The sequence below is a fragment of the Tursiops truncatus genome, chromosome 10 (genome assembly GCF_011762595.2).
Source record: "Tursiops truncatus isolate mTurTru1 chromosome 10, mTurTru1.mat.Y, whole genome shotgun sequence".
In the NCBI taxonomy this organism is placed as follows: domain Eukaryota; kingdom Metazoa; phylum Chordata; class Mammalia; order Artiodactyla; family Delphinidae; genus Tursiops; species Tursiops truncatus.
In genome coordinates this window covers 39,687,026-39,713,964 of record NC_047043.1, presented here as the reverse complement: position 1 = coordinate 39,713,964, position 26,939 = coordinate 39,687,026, and the positions used below count along the sequence as shown (strand labels likewise).

The 26,939-nt window shown below is 54.5% G+C and overlaps 1 protein-coding gene and 1 pseudogene across 2 annotated transcripts in view; one reads left to right on the top strand and one right to left on the bottom strand.

The window, feature by feature from the left end:
- The first annotated feature begins 3,960 nt into the window (after nt 1–3,960).
- The window catches only part of ITPR3 (inositol 1,4,5-trisphosphate receptor type 3), a 66,812-nt gene continuing 43,833 nt past the window's right edge, over nt 3,961–26,939 (top strand). The window contains exons 1-2 of one of the 2 annotated variants that reach the window (XM_033864409.2): nt 3,961–4,340; nt 18,856–18,926. In XM_033864409.2, the coding sequence (XP_033720300.1) occupies nt 4,252–4,340; nt 18,856–18,926 (160 nt within the window). In that variant the 5' untranslated portion in view covers nt 3,961–4,251. The remainder of the gene's footprint in view (nt 4,341–18,855; nt 18,927–26,939) is intronic. The other variant, XM_033864410.2, reaches the window with a different exon arrangement.
- On the bottom strand, nt 25,596–26,771 carry LOC141279667 (ubiquitin carboxyl-terminal hydrolase MINDY-1 pseudogene; annotated as a pseudogene).

Sequence of the window (26,939 nt, the reverse complement as noted above, 5' to 3'; positions counted from 1 at the left end):
ATTGTGATGTGGTCAGGAAGTGGACTGTCACACCTCTGCTCCAAGTACCAAAGGATACACATGGGGTGATACTATTTATATAAAAGGTAAAAAACCTGAAGAGTGATAGGGTACATTGTTTATGGATACATCTGTACCTGGTACAAGCATAAATCAGGACAGTGGTTCTTCCTGGAGGGAAGTGTAGCTGGGAGGCATCCATAAGGAACTTCAACTGAATTTTTTTTCACTTTTTTTTTTTTTTTGCGGTACGTGGGCCTCTCACTGTTGTGGTCTCTCCCGTTGCGGAGCACAGGCTCCGGACGCGCAGGCTCAGCGGCCATGGCTCACAGGCCCAGCCACTACGTGGCATGTGGGATCTTCCCGGACCGGGGCACGAATCCATGTCCCCTGCATCGGCAGGCGGACTCTCAACCACTGCGCCACCAGGGGAACCCTTTTTTTTTCACTTTTTAACTGAATTTTTAAGGTTTAGTTTAAAAATATATATACTGGAACCACTTTGCCGAATATTAAGATTTGACAAAGTTGGAGGAAAGATACAGGGTGCTCACTATATTTTTGGTATATTATTTTAAATTTAATAGTATTTCTAAAAATATTTCATAATAAGACTTAAAAGATTGCTGCTCCAGGACATCAGGGAAGGAGAATTTATTCTGACCATAGGAATACAAAGAGGGGGGTGGTGGAGGGAACCCCAGGAACCTACAGAAGTGGGACTGGACGTGGTCCTAGGGAAATGAGATTGAACATACTCAGTTCTTCTTAACTGGGGGATGCTGTGATGATGGCTTTATCCCACTTCCCCCACATGTTGGTACAATATTCTCCCCATTTAACAGACAAGCAAACAGAGGCCTTTAACAGATGGAAATGGAGGCTGAGAGAATTGCCTCTGGAAAAATGGCAGAGCTGGGCCTCTAACCCAGGCCTATGAGAGTCAAAGCCTGCACGGTTCACAGCACGGTTCTTGAGGAGTGACCTTTGTGTCTGCCAAGGGTGCCAGAGTGGGGAGGGGCGGGGACAGACAGGGTCTGGTGTGTTGAGCTAAGGCCTGTAGGCTTGATCCTGTGGGTGATGAGAAAATGCAGGAAGGTTTCAAGCAGGGGAGCAGGACAGTGAACTCACTGGAGCTGTATCATCAGTTTCTTAAATTTTATTATTATTTTTTTGACCAACTGAACCTTTCTTTAAACAAACTCTAACTCAGAACCCAGATACATAAAAGCGCTTACAGTGGAATTGATTTTGCAGAGGCAGGTGACCAGGGGTCTAGAGCCCAGGGGTGGCTCCTCTGGGAACACAGCATGGATGTCGTGGTTCCGAGGAATACACAGAAGCAGTGTGTGTGGCAGGAGGCTGCCAGGGGCATCCCTACCAGGGTTTCTCAGTTGGATGACAGTTGTGTTCCCCTCCTCTGAGTCCTTCTGGTTGGTGGAGGGACAGAGGCTCAGAGCACTCCCGATCTGGGGGTGGAGGGAGAACCAGCGGCATGTGCTTTTGGCAAGATAGGCCTGACCTCCACTTCCTGGCTGTAAGACCTTGGCTGAGTTGTGGAACCGTCCATCTGAATCTTTTTTTTTTAATTATTAGTTTTGGCTGCGTTGGGTCTTCATTGCTGCGCCTGGGCTTTCTCTACTTGCGGTGAGCTGGGGCTCCTCTACGTTGTGGTGCGGAGGCTTCTCATTGCGGTGGCTTCTCTTGTTGCGGAGCACGGACTCTAGGTGCGTGGGCTTCAGTAGTTGTGGCATGGGGGCTCAGTAGTTGTGGCTCACGGGCTCCAGAGCTCAGGCTCAGTAGTTGTGGCAAACGGGCTTGGTTGCTCCGTGGCATGTGGGATCTTCCCGGACCAGGGCTTGAATCCGTGTCCCCTGCATTGGCAGGCGGATACTTAACCACTGCGCCACCAGGGAAGTCCCCATCCGTTTGAATCTTAGGAGAGGAAGGACATGGACCCCTGGATATGGCTGGGGCAAGGAAGGCACGTGTGCAGAGTGAAGCCACTGGAGGAGTGTTTCCAGCACATTTCTCTTCATCATCACTGTCTGGGGAAGGGGAAAGTCAATTGGGCTGAGGCTGGTGGCTTGATCAGAGCCTGGTGCCCAGCAGAAACTGACACATACTAGGCCCTTGATAAATGCTTATGCAACAAATGCATATATTTCCCTTCTGTCCACAGGAAATGCAGTGGAGGCCTGACTTCTGGGAGCAAGTGAAGCTGTTCCAGTTGCTGGCCCTTCCCAGCTGGGCTCCAGGGATGGACAGCTGAGGCTCCAGTGCAGTGTAAGGCAGTGGAGAGAGTACTGGGCTGAAGTCAGGAGCTGGGGGTCAAGGGCTGGGCTTCTGGCTCCAGTTGCCATGAACCGGCTGTATGACCTAGAGGTCTGGTTCATCCTTCTCTGGGCTTTGCTCATCTCTTTTTGGCAGAGTGGCCTGGGTGAGGTTTTTCCAACTGCAATTTGCAACCCATTCGGTACATTTAAAAGAGCAATTTAGTGGTTCACAATCAGTATTAAAAAACAAACCAAAACACAAACAGAACAGAAAATATCAGAGTGCAATCACAGGTCATAAGGGTAAGTATTGTTTTGTGAAACTATTGTTTTGCTTATATATAGATGAAGGTGCCGACTGGTCTGATGTAAAACTTATTTGCTACTGTGGATCCTGGTGAAAAGAGTGTAAGACACTGAATTCAGCAATCCCGGAGGTGTCCTCCTCTCCCACATTCTAGGGGTCTTTGTGAAAAAGCCACAGGCCCAGGGGCTCTTCTCTCCCCCCCCCTGCGTGTCAGCAGCTGTCTCTCTGCTCTTCGCTGCCTCACCCGTCCCCGGGTCTTTCTCCTTCCTGCTTCAGTCCTCAGTCCCCTCCTCCCTTTCTCCCAGGGACAAGCCTCCCCCTTCCCAGGAAGTCAGGGTGGGGTGGGGTGTGGGGTCGGAAGGGAGTAAACGTGATCGAATGGCGGTGGCAGTGAGCACTGTATCCCAGAAGCAAAAATAAAGGACTAGGAAGCAAACACCCAAGCACCCGGGAACAGAACAGAAAGTAGGCGAGCTGGGGACGTGCGTTTGAAGGCAGGACTTCGTGAGCAAGAGCTCAGCGGCGACACCGCAGCGGGTCACTCACAGGGGGCCGGCACTGGCCTTGTGCTTGTTGGCGCTCGGGTGCGCAATTAACTAGCGAAGGTAGTTTTCACTCCTGCCCCCCTCCCCCCGTTAAAAGAAAAGAAAGAAGAAGCCGGGAGTTTTGGAGCCAACTCCTGGAGAGGGAACGGCTGAACTGATTCGGAAGTTGGATCTCTTTGTACACAGGAATGCGGAGAGAAAAAAACAAAACCCACCCCATTGCTTCATTTCCCCCTCCAAGCCCGAGCACTTTCTGTTGTGCAATGAAAAGGCTTTTCACGTTGAGAAAAATGAATCCCGATTTGCGCTGCGAAGGAATGAGCGCGCCTCTCGGCGCGAGACGGCTCTCAGCTGGGCGCGGAGACGGCGCGGTGGCCGCAAGGCGACCGCGGCCTGGGCGCTCGGAGGCACCTCCTCCGCGCGCGACTCAAGGTAGCGCCCGCGGGGTCGTTGGACTCCCCCTTCCGCGGGCTGCTGCACGGCTCTCGGCGACCCGAGGGCCGAGGAGTAGATAGTTCGGGGAACCTCGAGGGCGGAGAGCCCCAACTACGGCTGGGCCTCCTGGGGATGGCGGTTCCGCAAGTCTGGCTGGTGACTCGCCGGAACTGAAAACCTGTCCCGGGAGCCCGCTGGGGCCCCGGGACCCCTCGGAATCGCTGGGGGCAGGAGGCCGGCTCGGCGTCCGGGAGACCGGGCCGGGACGCGCTAGGGGCGCGGGAGGAGGGCCGGCACACGTGGGTGCCGGCGGGCGGGCCGTGGCCGGGTGCGGGGTGGGGGCGGGGTGTGGCTTCTCCGCCTCCCGGGCGAGATTTACATGTGTGTGTGGCGGCCCCAGACTTCCTGCTCTGCTACGCTGCAGGTACGCGCGGGCCGGGCCGGGCGGGCGGCGGGTGAGCCGAGACGCGGGCACCTCCTCACCCGGACGCCACCGCCGGCTCCCGGGCCGCGCCGCGCAGCCTTCCGCCCCGGGGGCTGCTAGCCCGCCCCGGCCGCGCCAAGCGCCAGGCTCCGAGGTGGGGGCGCGCCCCTCTCGGCCTCCCCGGTCATCTCCGCCCTCAGCACCTAGCCTGGCCGCGCGCCCCTGGGCGCCCCCACCGCCCGGGCTCCCCGGAGGGCCGCAGCCATGAGCGAGATGTCCAGCTTCCTCCACATCGGGGACATCGTCTCCCTGTACGCCGAGGGCTCAGTCAATGGCTTCATCAGCACTCTGGGGTGAGTGAGCCGAGTTCGGGGCGGGGGGGCGCGGTGGGCCCTGGTGCTAGTTGCGTGCGTCCTGCTGCCTCCCGCCGACAGAGGACCTGGACGTCCCCAGCTTTAAGGAGAGGGGGAACGGCTCGCCTCCTTCTTTCAGAGAAAGGAAGTGAAATGTTTGCCCAGGTAAAGTCGGGCGCCCAGCCGGAGTTGTCAGGAGGCGCCCCCCTTCGCGAAGCCTCCACCCTGGCGCTCTCGCCCTTCTTCAGAAGGGGCGGGGAGGCCGAGACTTCCTCTGCAGGTGGTCCCTGTAAGGGGGCAGGTGGGTGGCTGAGGCGTTAGTTAGGGAAAGGCATCCGGGCCTGGACGTGACCGGCTCTGGGGTGGGGCGGAGCCGTGGCGGGGTGGGCAGGCTCAGCCCGGAGTCCTCTAGTAACAGACCTGTCGCACCTTTGAAGGGTCGCACCTTTTCCTCCTAGCTCTCTTCTGCCCTGCGCCCCCCCTCCCCCGCCCCCATCACTAGGAGTGTCTTCGCAGCCCTCCCCTTCCAGGCGTCCCAGGTTCCTGCCGGCTGCCCCCTTCTCCCCGCCTCTCCCTGTCAATTTCCTGAGTAGCTCATCTGGCGCCTCTGGGTCCCTGGTCCCAGGATCTCTGGAGCACTTTACCAACATTAATTAATTCTGGCTGCCACCCCACGGGGTCTGGATAAGCAAGGAATCAATTCAAGTCCCTGGAGAGAGCCAGGCCTGAAGCTGGCATAGGACAGGGCAAGAATTAGAGCAAATGGGTTTCATCTTCAGAGAGCAGTTGAGTGAGTCGGTGGGGATGGGACGTAAGAGTGATTTCTCCACCTCTCCAGCCTCAGGGCAGGGCCTGTTACCTTTGTCACATTTTCAGTCTGGGGACTTGTGTTAAATGGTCTCATCTTCCCCAGCACACCCAGCCGTTTTATTTTAGGGTAAACCCACCCTCTTCTGCCGACCCTACCCTCATCTGGATGCCAACCAGCTGCAAGGTGTCCTCTCCCTGGGGACTTTCGGAGGACAGCCTTGGCACTCTAAACCCAGGGCTGGCTCGCCCTTAGCTGGGGAGGTGGGAGTCACCTGGCTCCCTTGGTGTCTTGTTGGGAGTTTAGCTTTAGTCCTGTGGGAAAGATCGGGAGGGTTGGAGGTCTGGCTTAGCCAACAGGGAATGGATGCTGACTTGGAATTCCAGAATACCTGCGCTCCTTATCTCAGCACCCTCCAGGCCTTCTCATTCCCCTCCCCATTCACGTGTGGACTCCCCAGCCCTGCATTCCCTCCCAGCTACATCTCACTCGTCTTGCTCAGTTTACCAGAGGATGGGGTAAGCTGCATTCCTGGCACATAGTAAACACGTCTGATAGAGCTGAGGGAAGGAGCAGAGACTGTGGGGACGTGGGGGATGCAGGGGCAGACAGTGTCCCCCTGCCTGCTGTCTGAACAGTACTGGGGACTTTTGGGAAATGACCATCTTCTCTGTTGCTCTGAGTGCCAGGCTCAGGGCTGAGCACACTGTGGGGGCTTTTTTTTTTTTTTTTTTTTTGCGGTACGCGGGCCTCTCACTGTTGTGGCCTCTCCCGTTGCGGAGCACACGCGCAGGCTCAGCGGCCATGGCTCACGGGCCCAGCCGCTCCGCGGCATGTGGGATCTTCCTAGACTGGGGCACGAACCCGTGTCCCCTGCATCGGCAGGCGGACTCTCAACCACTGCGCCACCAGGGAAGCCCTGTGGGGGCTTTTTTAGCACCTGTGAGGATCTAACAGAACCAAGGCCGTCCACACAGGCCTCATCCCCTCACTAGGGATTCCCTCTATTGCTTCCTAGCACAGCTCCCTCCCGCCCTGGCCCTTCCTGCCCCAGGAAGCTGCTTCCTCCAGTCCAGTTTGATTCTCAGGCAGGGCCTGGTGACCGCCCAGAGCCATTCTACTCCAGGGGCGGGTTCCCAGTGCAAACATCTCCAGGAGCTCCCAACTTCTGCCGATACACGCACGCCCACCCTCCCGGCACTCCCACCCTCCCAGCCTGGCCCTCTAGCACTGGCGTGTGCTGGCCCCAACTTAACTTTCTATTTTTTTTTTTTCCACCACCCCCTTCACGACCCTGACACTCCAGGTGCACCACCTGGATTGGGATTCCTGGAACCTTCCCCACGCCTTTGCGGTCTGGTGTGCTCTTGTGGTCTTGTCTCCGTCTCTTTACCTTTGTTCCAGTTGCCCCTGCCCTTCAGCCAGTCTCCACCTGAGTAAATCTGACCCACCCTCTCAGACCTGGTACAAAGCGGCCCTACTTTGTGAGATGCAACCCCCCTCCCCCACCCCAGCAGAATTAACCCCTTTTCCCCCCCGTGCGCACTGCTTTATACACATTCCTCTCCTGTGTTAACTGTGTTGTTTTACAATTAGTTGAAGGTTTCTCTGTAGAGCCCTCTAACACTGGGCACTTTGCCAGGATTGACTGATTAATCACCCCATTCCTCCACTCAGGCGCTGTGCTGGGCACCTTCTCAGAACTTCACTCAGTGAAGGAATGGTTTCTAAACACCCTAAGGCATCGCTACTCAAAGTGTAGTCCTTGGTCCAGCAGCATCAGCAGCTCTGAGAAGCTTGTTAGAAAATACAGAATCTCACACCCCTGCCTGTCCTGCTGAATCAGAATCTGCATTTTGAGCCCCAGGGGATTTGGAGCCTTAAAGAGAAGCATTGCTCTATGTGATTCTCTCTCTGCTCCAGTCTCACCGGAATCTTTCTGCCTCCATCCTCAGCTCTGGTCCCCTTTGCCTTCATCCTGGCTGTTGGTGCCCATGTCTGCGAACCCTGGAGGCTGATTTGACTGAGTTCCCAGGCGATCGCAATGCTCGGTGCCCAAGAGGTGCCCAGTAAGGGCTGGAGAAAATGAATTTGATGAGGACAGGGGCAGCCTTGGTGGACAGTGGGACTGGCTCAGCTGGGGGAGTGGAAAGGGGGGGGCATTGTTGGAGGAGGGAGTCTGGGGCAGCTTCAGATTCCAGCCAGGCTCTGCAGAGCCAAGTGGAGGAGGCCAATTAGAGCTGCCTGCGTAATTACAGCTCCCAGTGGAGATTGTACATTAACTCTGGGTTGGGAGGATGGGAGGGGTCTGGGGAGTGGATCCTGGAGCAGGTTGAGACCTCAGCCGGGAAGGAAAAGCAGGCCCACGCCTGTTCTTGGGAGGAGAGCATGGCCGGGGACACTGCCTCATCCCTCACTGCAGGTGGGAGGCAGCAGAGGCCAGGGCTGCCGCGGCGGGTTAGGGCCACTTCAGGTGAAGGATTTACTATGGCTCCCGGCCAGTGACTGTGGGAAACCGGCCCAGCGTGCAGGGTAGGCCCCTCAGGATCTCATGTCCAGTTCCTAGAAGGTCTCTTTTGAATGCCCAGAGGGGTGGCCCCCAGACCACTGGGATAAGCTGGGGAGTGCAGGTGAACTGGGTCTTGCAGTCGAGCTCCCAAGATTTGTCAGATGACCTCCGCCTGCACATGGCTGGGCCTTGGAGCACCATTTGGGGGCTCTCAGGGCCTCTGGACCTGTGTCACCCAGGGCTGGGTGATCTCAGGGAGTAGGGTCAGAAGTGACCTTGGGATTCCGTGTCTACCTTCCAGCCTGATCTGCTTCCCCAGGAGGGTGGTAATTGGAGGTCAGGACCCAGAAAACGTGGAGGTAAATGTGGAGGAAGTCCCAGGTCCCCAGGGTCAGGACCTGCTTTGTCACTAACTGCGTGGGTGATTTTGGCAAGGTCCTCCCTCTCAGAGTCTGTTTCTGTCAGCCTGGTTGTCCTCTAAGGTGCTCTGTTTGCACCCGAGAATCTCCCTGTGGGTCTTTAAAAAAAAATTCCAGCTCCCATGTCCCATGTCAGACCAACTGTAGTAACATTTCTAGGGGTGGGCATCTGAGGTTTGGGTTTTTAAAGCTCCGCAGTGCTTCTAATGTGTACCTGGGGTGGGGGGGGGGTCCCTTCTCAGGGCCCTCTCAGGCTGACAGGCTGTGAGGAAGCCTAGCTATTGGGTCTGCCTGCCCCTTGGTCCAGAGAGCCCATCTCTTAGCCTTCATCAGACTTCATTAAGTCATTCAACAAACATCTAATGAGCACCTACTATGTGCCAGGCACTGTTCTAGTCACTGGGGAATCAGTGGTAACCAAGACAGAGTCCAGCCTGTTCTAGTCTGTACAGCGGAGAGCTGGAAGAGATGGTCTTTAAGGGCCCTTTGTGCCTTAAGTCCCTGAGACTCATGTGATTTCAGGAGGGGACACTGCCCCTCCCGTGCAGACGACATTCCACTGGCAGATTTCAGACCTTCCCTTGGCTTTCACTTAATTGTGATTTCACTGGAATGAGATGTTGGACTTAGCCCTGTCCTGTGCCCCAAGGCAGGGTCTCAGCCTCCACTAGGTCAATCCATGCAACTCATGTTTTTTTAGGAAAATGTATATATTTTTCTTTCTTTCTTTTTTAAATGAAAAAATTTTTTTCGCCGCGCCCTGTGGCTTTTGGGATCTTAGTTCCCTGACCAGGGATTGAACCCAGGCCCCGGTATTGAAAGCTCCGAGTCCTAAGCACTGGACCACCAGGAAATTCCAATACATATTTTTTTCCTGATTAAAAAATAATATATGCTCCATGGAGGAAACTTGAAAAACTAAAATAAAAAATGATCTGTAATACCACTGTGATTATATTGACAGCCTCTATATGGGCTTTCTAGCCTTTTATGCACACAAATAAAGATTTACAAAACAGTATCACATTGCACATCTGGCTTTGTATCCTGTCTTTCTGGGGGGAATACATTAACCTGTATTTTCCCATGCGTGCCAGCCTACGACTGTTGTGGCCACAGAGCATCCCCTGGTATGATGTACCTTCATTTATTTAAGCAACTCTAGTATTGGGCATTCAGCTGGTCTCTAAATTTTTTGCTGTTCCAAACAATCTGCCCTGAACATCCTAGTCCATACATGCCCGAACACTTGTCCAGTTATCCTCTCAGGATAGATTCCCAGAAGTGGAATTCTGAGATCAAAGGGAAGGCACATCTTTCTTTATTTTTTCCTGCTGCGCCGCGTGGCTGCGTGGCTTTTGGGATCGTTCCCTGACCACGGATTGAATCTGGGCCCTCAGCAGTGAGAGCTCAGAGTCCTTACCCCTGGACCACAAGGGAATTCCCAAGGCACATCTTTTACCTTGCTGGCTCTCTCTAACTGCACATTTCTCTGGTGGCGGAGGAGGTGGAAACGGGGACCCTGTGCCCCGGGGGGTCTAGCCCACTTCACATCACGAGTTTGAGAGTGTTGTGCTAGGGGTGTGGGGAGTAATACCAGCCTCTGCCCTCCAGGTTGGGCCAGGTTGGGTGTGGCGGCTGCAGTGGGGAGGGGGTGAAGTAGAGAGAGGGGTGGTGTGTGGGTTGCCTGAGGACAGGATCAGCCCCAAGGTCCCACCGAGGGACTCCAGGGACCCAGGCTGCATGCAGCTCCTGGGCCTTAAAGAATCCTGCCGTAGCCACTTGCTCACACTCTGTCCTGCCCGACGCTCCTGACCCCGTGTCCCCTCCCCTCCCCTTCCTGACTTGGCCCAGTGGGGCTGTGGGGTGGAGGCTTGGGTTGGGGGTGGGGTGCTGTGCTGGATTTTAGGGGGGGGTCACAGGAGCTTTCTGCTGCCAGTTTAGGGGCAGGTGTCTGGGTTTGAGTTACCCCTGAGCACACGTCTCCTGCAGTCTACCCCGAGGCCTGCTCGCCACACTTCACCCCATGTGGAGCTGGGGGGCTCCTGCCTGGAAGTGGGGGCTGTGAGGGAGGTGGGAAGGAGGCCTGGGAGAGGGGGAGGAGAGCAGACCCCAAACCTCCAGTAAGTTCATCACAGGCCTCTAAATGTCAGCTCTGAGCTCCCCCAAGTGCATCACGCGGGTCATGCCCAGTAGTGGCAATGGTTCCCAGCGGTTGTGCCTGTAGCCAGCCTGCTCCAGGGAGGACCCCTGGCTCAGTGGGGCTAAGCGATTTGCTGGGGTGGGGGTGGGGGACCGTAAGCCAGCAGGAGCCCTGCGCGCCACGCCACTGGAGAGGAGGCTGCAGGACTCTTCACACCAGGGCGGAGATGAGACTGGGCGCTGACAGCACAGTGCGCCTGGGGTGTGGGCTGGGGGGCGGGGAGGACACACTGCAGAGGGCTTCCCACCTGAGGAGACAGACAGTAGGGACTCCTTGCAGGGGATTGAGTGGGGGAGTAAAATGATCACTGTGGTGTGTAAAGGTACATATTTGTTTCGCTGGCAAGTGGGCAGAGCCAGGAGAGACAGTGAACATAAATCTTAGCCCAGGGGCAGCTGCCGGTGTTTGAGGCAGACACCTGTGCATATCTGGTTCACAGATCCCTCTCCCATCACTCAGCCAGCCAGCCAGCCAGCCGTCACCCGCTTCTACCAGCCTGCAGGAGAGCCGGCTCTCCAGGGTCCGAGTCTAGAAATGGGTGATGGGGGTGATAGAGGTCATGCGAGGGAGAATTAAGTCTGTGTCTCAGAGATGCTGCAGCTGATGATAGACGGACTTCACCGAGTGTTTACAGCTCTGGCCTGTGCTGTCCCTTTGACCCCTTACCACCAACCGGAGGCATATATATAATTTATAAAAGTAGAGAGAGGGACTTCCCTGGTGGTCCAGTGGTTAAGACTCCATGTTCCCAATGCAGGGGGCACAGATTTGATCCTTGGTCAGGGAACTAAGATCCCGCGTGCCACGTGGTACGGCCAAAAAAAAAAAAAAAAAAAATAGAACCATTTAGAACACCCACATATCCACCACCTAGACTTAATCGTTGTTTACATTTTGCCATATTTGCTGTTTCTTCTTTGCTGAAGTATTTTATGGTAGATTACATGCATTGCATTTTTTTCACCTCTACATCCTTCATTTTACAGGAAATAGGCTATGTTCCTTTGTAACCACAGTGCTGTTATACCAATTAGTAATTTCCTAATAGCGTCCGATGCTCAATCCATAGTCCAATAATACACTCAATTGTTCTCAGTCTAGCCTTGACCACTGGTTTCTTTAAATTAGGATCTACTCAAGGTCCACGTGTTAATTTGATTCTTATGTCTCTTACGTCGCCTTTAATCTAAAGCAACGCCCGGCCCCCACCTCTTTCTACCTCCCCCGATAAGCGGGAGGCTGTAGACTTGTCTCACTTTCTGGAGTCATCAGGGCTGCTTTGCTGCTCTGTTTCCCAGAGAGCCAAGCAGGGATGTGGAGGAGGGCGGCCTGGGCTTCAGGGCTGCCCTGCTAAGGCTCCTCCAGCCTCAGTTACTATGTCAGGTTTGCGGGGCTGAGAGCCCAGTCCCCGCATGGAGAGCAGGAGAGAGGCCTGGGCAGGGCAAGGCCGACCTGTGAGGGAAGGGTGGGCTAGGTGGCCCAGGGTTGCCCCTCTTCTCGGCCTTTTCTCAGTTCTCTCTTGTGTCTCCTGCTCCCCATCCCTCTTCTCCTTGGCCTAACAGAGACCCCAGGACTCGCCAGAGCCCACCCAGTCCTGAGAGCCAGCAACCCAGGCCTGCTGCAGAGGCAGAGCCCTGAAGGCTTGTGCCCCGGCCAGGGGCCCTTATTTCTGTCGGGCCAAGTTTAGTCACTTTTGCTGCCTCTCTTCCTCACTGGAGAGGCTCTTGGGGGTTCCCTGAGTGTGTGGCTTACTGTCCTTCCTAGACTTAAGCTCTCTGAAGGGATGAGCCATGCTTGTTTTAAATTCCATATACTGGTCCCTTCGGTGGCTCAAGGTGGATCCTTGGTAAAGACCTGTAGAGGTCAAGTAAATGGGTGTTTTTGCAGGGATGCAGAAGTGAAGTTCTTTTCTCCGACGGGCCAGCGATCCCAGCCAGTGAACCTGGGCTCCTCTCCCAATATTTCTCCCCACCCCTACCTAGTGGATGTGACTTTGGTTTTTTGGGGAGGGGGAATCCAAGGCCCCCATCCTCCACCAGCCAATCCCAGTGTTCTGACAGTTCCTGCTTTGGGCGTGGCCTTCTGTGGGTCTAGCCTAGATCTGTGGGGTGGTGGCCAGTGCCCTGGGCTGGGAGTCAGGGGATCTGGGGTTTGGAACTGGCTCTTCTTTAATTGTCCTGTGACCTGAGCTCGTCAGTTTCCCCCTCCACCCTCTTTTCCAGGCTAGATCAGGGAGGGGCAGTCTGGGGACCCTTTGGGATTTCCCTAGTCTGGTGTCCTCCTCCCTTAGCTGCTCCTCTGATAGTCACTTGCCCCACTTCTAGCTCCCTTCTTCCTCCTATTTATCTAATCTTTCCGGACAGCACTGACCTGCCCCACTGCCTTTTCCATGGCTCCCACCTGGATCTCAAAGTCCACCCTGGTCAGAATGGGGCCAGCCAGGCCCCTGGATGCATGTGCCTTTCCCTCTTCCTTCAGACCAAGGTCTTGGGGTGCAGACCCCGGGGGCATTTCAGAGACAGCGCCCTTCTCCACATCCTTCTAGAGCAGAGATGTCCACCAACTCCTGCTCAGAGGGTCCAGGGCAGGCCTGCCCACAGGCTTCCTGCCCGACCCCCCCTACACCTACTACCCCCTCCCCTTGCCCACTCTACTGATGCCCTGTTGGGCCCTGCACAGTGCAGGCTCAAACTCATCTTGTGTCACCCAGTGGATAGAAGGCTTACAGCAGACTGTCCTCAGGGCTCCTGAGTGTCCACTGGGCTGGGGGGGTGGGGGGTGGGGGGTGGATTGCACAGGTGAAGGTCGTGGCTCCTGTCCTCACAGCACACAGCATGGTGGACGTGAGCTTCCAGAGGGTGGGGACCACACCCAGCACATAATCCCTTTGCAGTAAGATTTTGTTGAACCGATGGAGACCTAGATTGTACAGGTACCATCAACTGACCAGCTGTGTGGCCCAGTGGCCCCTTTAACTCAGTGAGCGCCACACTGGACTGTGGTAAGAATGGAACGAGGTATCGGGTGTAATTTATAAACTAAAGTGTTCTGCACATCGGAGCGTCGGATTTTCTAAGATGATCTTGGCTGGGGTGCCTTTAGTTAAGGGGCGATGCCTCATGTGGTGGAAACGGGGCAGGGAGCTCTGCAGGAGCCTAAGCGCGGCCTTGAAGATGGCAGGACTCGGAGGGAGCTTCTGCGTGTGCAGAGGCGTGGAGGGGGGGACAGCGAGATCAGAGGACTGGCGGGGCGCGGGAGTAGGCCCTTCCCTGGATCTTGGGCGGAGGTGGACGCGCTAGGGAGGGGAGGGGGATAGTGAAGCGACGCGGCAACTTCTCCCAGGAGAACCCGGCTCTGATTAGAGCGCCAGGTGCGCATCGGAAGCCGGAAGCCGGACACCAATCCACACAGATACCCCCACCATGAGGGAGAACGGGGGAGCTACGGCCCGGGATATAGGTGCCACCAGGTGGGGAGGGGTCCTTCGGAGCCGCCTTCCGCGGGCTCCCGGGCGCGGGGTGAGGAAAGCGCGGGCGCTGGTGGCTTGTCCCGCGCCCAGCCCCTCGCGCCCGCCTCCCACCGCCCCCGGGCGCTCCTGGCACAGGCCCAGCGTCCTGGCAGCGGCTGGCAGTCGGAGGCAGGCCGGGGCGAGGCCGCGCTCGCATCCCCTCCGCGACGCGGCTGGGGCGACGGCCACACACTGGGAGGCGAGTTTCGCTTCTTGGCGGGGGCGGGGCTCGGGCGGGCGGACGGAAAGCGCACTGCGGCCTCGGCGCGTCAGCTGGGTCTCGGCGGGCCGGGGCGGGGTTTCGGAGGGGCGGGGGCGGGGCGCTCGACGACCACCTCGCTGCCTCTCCCTCTACCCAGAGGGACAGAAGTCCCGGCCGCGCCCTCTGAGGCTTCTCCTCCATCAAAACTTACCTGTCTGCTGTCCCAGCCCTTGCAGCCCATCTGATAAGGGCTTTCCTGCTTATCTGTTAATGGCTTCACGGGACACTCCTCCCATCTCCTCCCGCCCAATAGCACCTTCTTGGGATGCCTCAGTCTTAAGGAGTAGGTTCAGAGGAATGGAGGGGAGGCTTGTGAGGGGGCGCTTGGGGACATTTTGGGACTCTCTAAACATCCTGCTGCTGGCTGCCTTCTTTGCCTACGGACTTGGTGGAGGGCTGCCCTCAGCTACAGCTAGGAAATGAAATGATGGGAGGGGCGAGGCGCCATCCCTTAGAGGCTGCAGGGGAGGGGTACAGAACGTTCCCAGGGAAGTCGATTTTGCTCATCCAGAACCCACACTTGGAGGAGGGAGGGGGTGGAATGTTGGATCCAGGAGGAGGTTCTGAAAGTCCCATCTTCCTGACCTTGTTTTCCCGATACCTTGTGGGAGCCCCCTGCCATTTTTTTTAACCGTCCACGTGGCTTGCTTCTCTGTTCTTACCATTCCTGACCCCTCTTGGCTGCAGGTCTGGGATGTTTTCCTTCCCAACCTTGCTTGAAATTCTCCTCCTGGAGGCCATGCTCCCCTCCTGACCAGTCCCTCCCCTTTTCTAAGTGGCTTCAGCTTGCGCTCCCAAAGCAGTGCCCTGCTTTGTAAACCACTGGGCACTGGGGAGGGGCTGAGCTGGAGACACAGGGTTTCAGAAGCTGTGCCAGAGTGGGCGGGCACAGAAGGACATCCACATAATGACCAGGCAGATTTGTGCCAGGGGGATTAGGAAAAGCACGCCAGGCATCCACTTTTGCATGTCTTTTTCCTGCACTTGTGACCCAGGGGAGGGATGGAGGGGGTCTGGGGTGAGGATGGGTTTTCCTCAGACAAGGAGTCTCTGGGGAGGTGGCCTACACAGGGCCTTGTGCACTGGTCAAGATGGCAGCTGTGGGGACTACGCCAGCCTCTCCTCAGTTGCACCAACTTCCATGATGCCCTATGGCTGTCCAGCACCCCCAGCAGTGCCAGGTGCCAGGCCCTGGCCGAGGCTTCATCCCCTTCCCTACCAAAACTTACCATCCTGTGTCTCCTCCCCTCAGGGCTTTGCCAAGAGACAACCAGCTAATCTGATTCACTAATCTCTTACAGGAAATTCTATGAATTATTCGAGGCTTTGCACAGCTTCTGCCTCTTCTTTCACACCTTGTCTGATTGGCCAAGCTCTGACCTCACCCTTCCCTGGACGAAATCCACAGATTGGCACCAATGCATATTCCTTATATCATGAACTCTTCTGAGTATGTGACTTGTCTTCCTGATGAGATTTTAAACTCTCTTAGGGACCTCATCTTTTGCTTCTTGTGGACTTCCCACAGCAGCTAGTAAAATGATTAATTCACGCAATATGTATGTCGTGTGTGCCCGCTCTGCGCCAGGCAGGTGGTCCAGATGCTGAGGATACAGGAGGAAGCAGAACAGACACATCCCTGTCCTCATGAATCTTCCATCTCAGGTTGGGGAGGATAGGAACCAAAATAAATAAAATATATAGCAGGCTGGGTGGTGATACGGAGAACAGGGAGGAAGATGAGAAGTGTGGGAGAGAACAGTTTACAGTTTTTAAAAGGATAGGGAGGGAGAGTGTCCATGGGAATGGGTCATTTGAGGCGAGATCTGAAGGAGGTGAGAGAGGGAGTCAGGAGAGTGTCTGGGGCAGAGAGTTCCAGGCAGAGGGAGAAGCCAGGGTCAAATCTCCTGGAATGTTTGAGGAGCCTGGAGGAGGACTGTGGGCTGGAGCAGAGTGGGCCAGGGGCTTGGGGAGGAGATGAGGTCTGAGAGGTAAGGTGGTAGGTCATGTGGGGTCTTTCAGGCCATAGTGAGTTCTTGGGTGGGTGGTTCTCTGAGATGGGTGGTTCTGGAGGGTTCTGAGCAAAGAACTACCCTGATTTAACTGACCTTTTAAAGGGATCCCTTTGCTGCTAAGTGGGGAACAGGCTGTAGGGAGATGAGAGGGGGGGCCAGGAGACTAATGGGGAGGCAGTTACATCTAGGTGAGAGCTGGTGGGGACTTAGGGTGGTGGTGGCGGCACGATGAAAAGAGGTCAGATTCCATACGTATATATATTTTTTAATTTTTCAACTTAATTAAATTAATTGATTAATTAATTTTTTATTTTTGGCTGCCTCAGGTCCTAGCTGCGGCACGTGGGCTCCTCGTTGTGGCGTGTGGGCTCCTATCTAGTTGTGGCACGCAGGCTCCAGGGCTCGTGGGCTCTGTAGTTTGTCGCACACAGGCTCTCTAGTTGAGGCGCGTGAGCTCAGTAGTTGCGGTGTGCAGGCTTAGTTGCCCCGCGGCATGTGGGATCTCAGTTCCCTGACCAGGGATCGAGTCCGCGTCCCCTGCATTGTAAGGTGGACTCTTTACCGCTGGACCACCAGGAAAGTCCCATCATATGTATATATTTTTAAAAATTTTATTGAAGTATAGTTGATTTACAATGTTGTGTTAATTTCTGCTGTACAATAAAGTGACTCAGTTATCTATGTATATTCTTTTTCCTATTTTTTCCATTATGGTTTATTACAGGATATTGAATATAGTTCCCTGTGCTATACAGTAGGACCTTGTTGTTTATCCATCCTATATATACTAGTTTGCATCTGCAAATCCCAAACTCCCAGTCCATCCCTCCTCCATCCCCTCCACCGGCAACCATGTCTGTTATCTATATCTGTGAGTCTGTTTTTGTTTCGTAGATAGGTTCATTTGTGCCATATTTTAAAGTCAGATTCCATACATATTTTGAAGATAAAGCCCACAGGGTTTCCTCACAGATTAGGTTTGAAGGACGAGTGGAAGAGAGGACCAAGGATTGACCCAAGATTTTGGGCCCAAGCACTTGGGAGGATGGATCAGCTGAGATGGGGAGGACTTCAAGGAGAGCAGGAGCTCAGCTTGTAACGTGCTGAGTTTTCGATGCCTGCGGACATCCAAGTGGAGACGTGGAGTGGGCAGTTAGATCTACGAATCTGGAGTTGGGGGAAGAGGGATGGCAGAGGTGGAGGTGGGAGTCATCAGTGAATGTATAAGTGGTGCTTTGAACCCATGCTTGTGGCCGAGATGACCAAGGGTCAGTGCTGATGGAGAAGGGGAGAGGGCTAAGGGCTGAGCTAGAGGCTGGGGATGGGGAAGGGGACCAAGTGAGTCCTTGCAGCAAGCTGCCCTCTCCCCTCCCCTCCCTGTCACGGAGAGGTCCCCCACAGCAACCCCTGCACCCCCATGCTTCTGGGACCACCTCTGTAGAGACGAGAGCTCCAGGGACCTTGAGATCAACCGGAGGTTTAGCACAGCTGGGGCAAGGAGGTTGTGAGGCTAGCTAGGGAGTGGGTGGAGGTCAGATCACAAAAGGCCTTGTTGGCCAGTCCAAGGAGGGGAGGCGCAGAAGGAGGCTTTGGAATTAGCTCTGTGGCTTCAGACAAATTATTTAATGTTCAAACCCAGTTTCCTCCTCTGTAAAATGGTGCTCATGACTAGCCCCTTGGGGGAAGTTGGTGAGAATTCAGAGGAAGTGGTTGTGAAGTGCTGAGATAGAGTTGGCCTCTGAAATGGTAGGTCATCATCATCACTTTGTCCTGGAGGCTGGGGTGGCACTGAAGAATGTTAAATGCAGGAATGGGGGGATGGATGGATGAGTGGGTGTCCTCCAGAGACTCAAGATTAACCTCAGCCATGGCTGGAAGGGAGGAATTTCAAGCCCAAGGGTGACCAAAGCAGAGAGTATGAAATGGGCCTGACTGAGGTCGGGAAGGTGCAAGGTTCACTGTCCTGTCTTTGAGACCCGGAGGCCTGTCCCCGTAGTTCGGTGTCTCATAAGCTTCTCTCATCTGTTCATCTGTCTCTAGGCTCTCTCTGTTTCTGTTTCTTATCCTGTTTATCTTTCTGACTCTGTCTTTTCTGTCTCTCTCTTCCTCTCTGTCTCTCCGTCCCCTTCTCTCTTCCTCCATCACCTGCTGCCTTTTCAGGTCTGGGCAGGGTCTCAGGGCTATGACAGGAGTTATATCCGCAGTGTGTGACAGCCCAGACTGGCAGCAGGTCCCCATGGGACAGCTCCAGCTGGGGGGTCGGGGGTGGTCTGGGTGTGTCTCTGAGCTTTTTGTGGGGTCTCCCCTATCTCCACCCAGGACACCTCGCATTTTAACAGTGGTGCCAGGAAAGGGGATGACCTGATGGCAGGGGGTTGTCAGTGATGGAGAAGTTTCTTTGTTTTTTTTTTTAATTGAAGTATAAAGTATACTTTATACTTCAATTAAAAAGTATAAATTGAAGTATAGTTGATTTACAATTTTATGTTAATTTGTGCTGTACAGCAGAATGATTCAGTTATACATATATATACATTCTTTTTTCATATTCTTTTCCATTATGGTTTATCACAGGATACTGAATAGAGTTCTCTGTGCTCTACAGTACGACCTTGTTGTTTATCCATTCTACATATAAAAGCTTATATCTTCGAATCCCAACCTCCCACTCCATCCCTTGAGAGGTTTCTTTGGGGGCCTCCCTGGTGCCCTGGAAACCCCTGCCCTGAAGGAGGGACACCTGGGGAGGTGGGTGTCTTCTTTCTGCTGACCCAGCTGCCTTGTCGCCCAGGTTGGTGGATGACCGCTGTGTCGTGGAGCCCGCGGCTGGGGACCTGGACAACCCTCCTAAGAAGTTCCGAGGTGAGACCTCTGCTCCCCCCACTAACTCCCCTCCCCCTCCTGGCTGCTGAGTCATGGACCTCGGACAGAACCCATTCAACCCAGGGGCCCAGTGGGCGGGTTAGGCAAGGTGCCGCCCACAGCCCCCTCACACTGCTGCCTGTGGAACCCCCATCGGCTTGAACGATGCCATCTCGGCAGGATGGCCTCTGCCTTCATTTTCCGGGGGCCACACCCCACTTCTCAGGGGCACACCCACTTCTGGCTGGGGGCCCGTTCTCCCCTGACCGCCCCACCACCCACAAGGCTTTCTTTGTCTGTGTGACTGGGCGTTTTCTGAGGGAACAGGGGAAGAAAAGAGAGTCTCCTCAGGTGTTAGGAGGCCCAGGGTGAGAGCCCTTCTCTGTGCTGCATGGTGAGGGGGTTGGACCCCATGGTCCCCGGGCAAGTGCCTTCCCTCTCTGTGTCCTCCGAGGTCAGTGGGCGCCTCAGCCCCGCCCCACAGGCCCGGGGGCCCTCGTGAGGATGAAGTGATATCCTGCTGTCGCTGCGCCCTGCAGGAGAAGGTGTCATTGTGGTGCTTACTTGTGAGGCTGAGACAGACGGGCAGACGGAGCCTGGGCGTGGTGGGCAGGTTGGGAGCAGGCAGGAACACGCCAGGCCGTGCCACCTTGGCTGCCCACGTGGCTGCCCCTCTGGGGAGAGATCAGCTGGGATTGTCCTCGAGAGGGATGCGGTTGAGGGAGGGGAGTGGGATTTACCACAGTCCTGTGGCATCCTCGGCGCTCTCTGTCTGCTGGGGGCCTTGCCTATCTGTCGGAGTGTAGAGGAGATAGGAGGCTCCTCCCAGGCTGCAGGGGGGCCCCACATCTACTGTTCTGCTTCCATCGTGTGCCTCTGAGTGGGGTCTTAGGTCAGGACGTGCCTGGCTCTGTGGGGCCCGCCTCTGGCACTGGACCTTCCTCACCACCGCACACCCCTCTGTCCTGCCCCATCTGGCCGCACTGCCTCTCACCTCATCCCCTACCCCTGGCCCTCCCTCGTTCCCTCTCGCCACACCAGACCCGCTGCTTTTCCTCACATTTATTAGCCGTGCTCTGGGTAGAGATGGGGGTTTCGGGGGGTCGTGTGGGCTGCCCGCTTGGAGGTACAGCCCCAGCACTTTCCCGGAGCCAGGAATAGGAGAGCTTTGATTTCTGCTCTAGCTGAGGGTTTTGGGTGAATTCTTGGGAAGAACATAGAACGGAAGAGAGTGGTTGAGGTCCCGAGGCTGGGCTGTGCCAGGGCAGGGAGGGGACCGGGGCTGAAAGGAGGTGGGTGGTGTGTCTCGGTGTGTGCAGTCAGCTGTGTGGCGTGATTGGCGGTGACAGGGAGGTGGGTGTGGCAGAGGAATATTTGCCCTCGAGTTCCGGTAGACAGAGTTTGGGGCCAATTTTTGACAACAAAACAGCTACTTAGCAGAACAAGTGCTCCTTTGACTTCTTGTCTGCCTCCCACTCCCTCCTTTTTCTTCCTCTTTATTTTCCCAAAGCCCGTGAGCAGGGCCCACCCCAGCGTCGGGGGCTGCTCCGTGGTCCCCGAGGCTGTGCTGGGCCCCCCCAGCTCCGGGAGATGACAGAGGGGCTCAGCCCCCAGCCTCCTCCCCACCCACCCTGCTCCTGGCCTGGCCTGGGTGTCTTGCTGAGGCGGGCAGAGGCCCTTCTGGACCCCCTGTGGCCCAGCGTGGACCTGAGAAGAGCCCACCTTCTGGGACAGAACCAGGTCTCTGTGCAGCCCCTTGGCTGGCGAGTAAGTTGGAGCGTGAGAACCTGGGACAAGAGACACAGACTCCAACCTCTTCAGCTTTGAGGTTGAAGCCCAGAGAAGAAAGGTTGAGCTTGGCCTCCAACCCTGGAGTCCCGGTTCTCATTGTTCCATGTTTCTCCTGCAAACAGCCCCTCCCTGGAGGGAGGCCCCAGCAAGGGCATGGGGACCATGGCAGGCATTTTAGAACTTGGTCGGAGCTCATCAGAGATGGCCAAGGTGTTCTGAGGCCACCCTGGGGTGGACCCGGCCTTGGCTGGGAACTGTGGTATCTCCCTCTCTCCCTGCACGGCTCGCGCCTCCTTCACCTGCTGACCCCGGAGGCCCCCAGGTTGGGTCGGCCAAGCCCGTGAAGCCCCGGCCCTACCTCCATCAGCCTCTGGTTAGCTCCCTGTTTGTGGTTTCAGCTCCTGCACCTTTCAAGGCCATCCCAAGCCCCGACATGTTCAGGGAATTTTTTCCAGAGTTTGCAGGGCCCTGGGAGATCCAGGCTGCCAGTGCCCCAATGTGTAGGGCACCCCACGCCAGCCCAGCCTCCCCGACCTCCGCTTTGTTGTAGGGGTCTTGGGTTATGGCTGCTCAGAATCCTGCTCTCCTGGCCAGGCCAGGTCTGGGCAGGTCCCCTCCCACAGCATGGGCGTGGGAGACCCACTGCAGAAGGACGCACCTCCCCATCCACCTGGGAAGCTCAGTGCTCACACCCCCGGCTAAGGCGACCCCACGAAATGTGTAGCAGTCACTTACCCACATAGTGGGCGGCAGGTGCCGGGGAGGGGGCTGATGAGGGGACCTCCCTGTGCTTGCACCCTGGGTGCCCTCCGCCCCCAGCCTCATGCCTCTGCTCTACCTGCCCATCTTCCAAGTCTGGTTTATTGTTACTTTTATTAAGATCCGCTTCAACTACTAAAACGAAAAAGTAAAGAGAAAGATAACACACACCAATGCACCCACTACTGAGCTCTCTCAAATCCTTTTTCCTGTGTTTATTTCAGGTCTTTTTCATTTTTAAAGAGATAGCATCTTATGCATGTAGCCAAAGCCCCCTGTGCCTTCCCCTGACCTCTTTCTCTTCCCCCTCCCCAGAGGCAGACACTCTCAGAAATTGGTATGCCTCATTCAGGGGCCTGTTTGTATGCTTTTTCTTTAATACGTAGAGATATTTCTATGATGAATTATATAGGGTATTCTTTTCCATTTTTCCAACCCTGTATGTTGAAGGTAGCCTTCTGTACAAATCTTTCTGCACTTTTTTCATCGGTGGCTTCTCTTGTTGCGGAGCACAAGCTCTGGGCGCGTGGGCTTCCGCAGTTGTGGCACATGGTCTCAGCATTTTGTGGCTCACAGGCTCTAGAGCATAGGCTCAGTAGTTGTGGCGCGTGGGCTTAGTTTCTCCGCGGCATGTGGGATCTTCCCAGGCCAGGGCTCGAACCCGTGTCCCCTGCACTGGCAGGCAGATTCTTAACCACTGCGCCACCAGGGAAGTCCTCTGCACTGTCTCTGAGACTCATCTGTATTGACCCGCATGGCTCTAGTTCATCTGTTTAATTGCTATGTAATATTCCACTGAGTGAGTAAACTGCAGTCCTTTTATTGGTTCCCCCGTTGATGGACGTTTATCTCATTTGCAGCTTTTGGTAATTGCCAACAATGCTGCAGTGAGCCCCCTGTACACGTATGTCTCCCTGGGCTCGCGGGCAAGAGTTTCTTGGGTGTGTTCCAAGGGAGGGTGACCTGGGTGAGAGGCATCTCTCCTGTCTTGCTAGGAACGGCCCTGCCGCCTTCCATGGGGGCTGTGAGTGTTTACCCCCACCCCTTGCCCCCGTTCACCCCTGCCAGACTGTGGGTGCATGGGGTGGGGGTGCCCTTGCTGCACCCCTATCCTGGCTACACTTGGTTTTGTCCCACTTAATTGTCTTCCAGCCTGCTGGGTGTGAAATGCCATCTCACTGTGGTTTTAATTTGCATTCCTCTTGACTACTTGTGAGACATCTTTTCATATGTTTATGAGCCGCTTAAAATCTTGTTCTTCATCTTTTCTTTTTCCTCTTTATAAAAGTAATACAGGGCTTCCCTGGTGGCGCAGTGGTTGGGAGTCCGCCTGCCAATGCAGGGGACACGGGTTCGTACCCCGGTCCGGGAAGATCCCACATGCTGCGGAGCGGCTGGGCCCGTGAGCCATGGCCGCTGAGCCTGCGCGTCCGGAGCCTGTGCTCTGCAACGGGAGAGGCCACAACAGTGAGAGGCCCGCATACCGAGAAAAAAAAAAAAAAAAGTAATACAAATACAGGCTCTAGGATCCAGGAGATGGGAGCATCCCATCCCACCCTCACTCACCTCCTGTTCCCATCTCCAGGGACAACCCTACTAGAGAATCCGACTAGGTAGTTTATTCATCCGGTTACACCTCAAAACGTTGTGCAAACATCCATCGAGAATCTGCTCCCACGGCCCTCTCCCATCTCCACTGTTGTCCCTCCAGGTAACCACTTTCTTTAGTTTCTTACGCATCCTCCCGTGGTCCTTAATGCAACTGCAAACATATGTTCAGACTTCCCCGATTTTCTTACCCTGGGGTAGCATTCTATATGCACTGTTCTATTCTTTGCTGTTTTTACTTTATGAGTCTTACTGTGGATAGATCCTACTGGAGATCTTTCTATATTAGTATATAGAGGTCTTGAGCTCTCTTTCTCTCTCTTTTTTTCACTTAAAAACTCATATTTGTCCATATCCTGGACAACTGTGAAAACAGTGTTCCTATGGTTTACAAGTTTTAAGCATTTCAAAAATATTTTTTTTCAACTGTGGTGAATAGCCACGTGAAGTTTACCATCTTAACCACTTTTAAGTGTACAGGTCGGTGACATTAAGCACAGTCTCATCAGCCATCACCACCGTCCATCCACAGAACTGCTTTTCCTCTTGTAAAACTGAAGCTCTATATCCATTAAATAATAACTCCCCATTCCCAACCCATCCCTCACCCAACCACCGTCCGACTTGCCATCTGTATGAATCCGACTAGTCTTAAGTACGTCACATGAGCAGAATCGTACCTTATTTATCGTTTTGTGGCTTATGTCACTTAGCATAACGGCTTCAAGGTTTACCCGGATTGCAGCCTGTGTCAGGGTTTCTGACCACCCCGCCCTCTCACAGCTCCATAGCTGTCCTTCATATGGCTCCATCGTAATTTATTTAACCAGTCCCCTCTGATGGGCACGTGGGCTGTTTCTAATCTTTATCATTCCCGACAGTGCAGTGAAGACCCTTGTCCCTTGTCATTTTGTACAAATGCAGCTGTGCTCTTGGAATGAAGGACCCGTGAGGAGATTGCTGTGTCCAAGGGAGGGGGCATCCGTGGCTCTGATCTTTTGTCTTGCGCCTTGTCCAACAGTGTAATAAGAGAAAGCAAATCCATTCACCCTTCTCATCGTTTCTTCTGCTTGCTACCCCAGGTTTTGCTTATTCCGGGAGAGTTTCTCTCTCGGCCCATCCCTCCACTTTCTCCCCTCCCCCTGCCCCCAGCAGCATGCTGTCGCTGTTGTAGATTCTCCACGGTCACCTTTATTAACCCAAGTATCATAGTCACACCTGAATGTCTCATCCTGTCAAGTCCTGCAGTGCTCTGCCTCACGTCTGCCTTCCACCAACCACGCGCCCTTTTAGTTTTACATCAAGACCGAATAAGCTTTGCATTCTCTTCTGTAACCGCAATGGGGTCTTCAGTGTTCTGTAAGTTGAGTCTAAATGTTAAAGATTAGAAACAGATGTTTACATGATTTATACAGGGTTTATGTGTAATTGTGGCTGGATAACTTTATTGCCTGTGATCTGTTCTTGTCTCGAATCCCCTGCTAGTGCTTTGCAGCCTTGGTTGGGCAGCAGAACCATTTGGGATCGGGGGTGGGGGTGGGGTGTGCCTTTCACGATGCATATCTGCAGGCCTTGACCCCTACCAAGATCTATGGGGGAGCTGAGAGTTTGTATTTTTTAAATCTTCCCCCGCCCCAGATGATTCTGTGCAGTGGTAGTGAGTTTTTGGAGTATTGCATACCTTAGTTTCAGGGAATGTCAGCCGACTTTGCTAAAGGAATATCCTCTTGTCTGCAGCCTCACCAGCCCTGTGCCCCCGCACCCACAGGTGCATTCCCCCCAGCACACACAGTCCTTACGGTAGGACACCCCCCTGGACCCAGACTTTTCTCTTGGCCTTTGCTGCTGCTGGTCCTGCGTGGGCCCGGTCTCCTGGCTACCCTTTCACCCTCTGTCCTCTCTGCCCTTCTGCCCCACAGTTTGGTGAGAAGGAAGGTTCTGGCCCCCTTGGGTTTTGGGCAGGGCCGCCTTTGGGCAAAGAGCGCGGCAGAATAAAAGCATGGAGATGTGCATTGCTCATAGGGGTGGGCCACAGACATTTATTCATTCAACAAGCTCTTTGTTTTCGACTTGTGTTTCTTTTCTTTTTTTTAAACCATTTTTAAAAATTGAAGTATAGTTAATTTACAATGTTGTGTTAGTTCCAGGTGTACAGCACGATGATTCATTCAGTTATACATAATGTGTGTGCGTGCCTGCGTGTGTGTGTATATATATTCTTTTTCAGATCCTCTTACATTATAGGTTATTACAAGATATTGAATATAGTTCCCTGTGCTATACAGTAGGTCCTTGTTATTTATCTATTTTATTTTTTATTGTTTTCTCAGGAAAGAAGTTTTATTTCCAAACCCCTAGGAAGGCATTACACATAATGGAGATAGAAACCCAAATTAAACCCTGAAACAAACAGATGGCTGGATACGGGTGGGCCTGCAGGAGCAGAAAGTAGGGGAGATGTGTTCTAGACGGGGACCTCACCCTGCAGCCTGAGTCTGTATATTAATGTGACTATTCTGGGGAAGGGGAGTTGGGAATCAGAAATCCTCACCCCACCAACCCCAGTGTTGCCCGGGATGGTTGGGAGGAAGAGGAGGCAGCACGTTGGGGCAAAGACGTCACCAAGTCTGACCTTGGCATTTACTGCCTGCTCTGATCCCCAACATTCCATAAATAAGTTACCCTGCATATCTCAAGTTGAGCTGGGGAGCAAGCAGAATAGCCCCAACCTCTGAAAGCGGAGGCAGGGCAGCCTGGGACTGAGCGGGGCTCCAGGAGGACACAGTCGCACTCTTGCTTCGGCCTTTGCCGACACTCGGCAGCTGGGCGTCCATCTGCGGCTCCTCTCCCCTGCGGTGACAGGGCCCGTGCTGACGCGGGCTGGGCTGCTTGGCGCTGTTGGTACGCCTCTTGCTGAGGTTGCTGGGCCAGCTCCAGGTCGCTAAGACCCAATGTGCCTCGCGACGGCTGCTGCTGCCGCAGGGACAAGGCGATCAGGTAGTCCTGGTCCACCTGCTGCTGCTTTTCTGGGGAGCCACTCCCACCTTCTGCTCCAGGTCCTTGCCCAGGGAGTGACTTAGGTGAAAGTCAGAGTCACAGAAACAGCTGTCTCCGTCCACGTTGCGCAGGCTCTCCCACACCACTTGCTCCTCCTGTAGAAAGCCCTGGTCGGTGACCAGTAGGTACAAGTGCCCCTTGTGCTTAGTCATAGTGCTAAAGTGGTCGTTCCGGAAAAAGATGCTAAGTTCGCCCTCCTTGGCAGTGTTGTTAGCTCACACAGACCATGGTGGGTCCGCTGCGCGGCGGTGGTCTCCAGGAACTGCTCTGTAGTCAGGCCTTCTGTCCCGAGGTTGGTGTCACCGGGGTGCTTGCAGGTGATGATTGGTTGTAACTCAGTTTCCCACCTGCACTCACAGCCTCAGGACTCTGTGGATCAACAAGCCAGCCGTGGTACAGAGGTACGCCTAGTAGGTCAAAGGCACTGCACTGGGGTGTATACTCAAAATCAGAGACACCTGTGAATAGCACATTGCCATCCAGACCTGTGGCCAGTTTAGGCAGCACTGTCATTGCATCGTCCACATTCTGCTGAAAATTAAGCTGAAGTCCTTCTGACTTCTCCTGGGGCTTGATGGACAGAAGGCAGTCTCCAAGGTGGGCCATGACCTCATCTGGTGCGATCACTTCCTTCTATTTAGCTATTTTATATATAGTAGTGTGTATCTGTTAATCCCAAACTCCTGATTTCTCTCTCCCCCCAACACCCCCCATCCCCTTTGGTAACCATAAGTTTGTTTTCTGTGTCTGTGAGTCTCTTTCTGTTTTTTTTTTTTTTTTTCTGTTTTGTAAATAAGT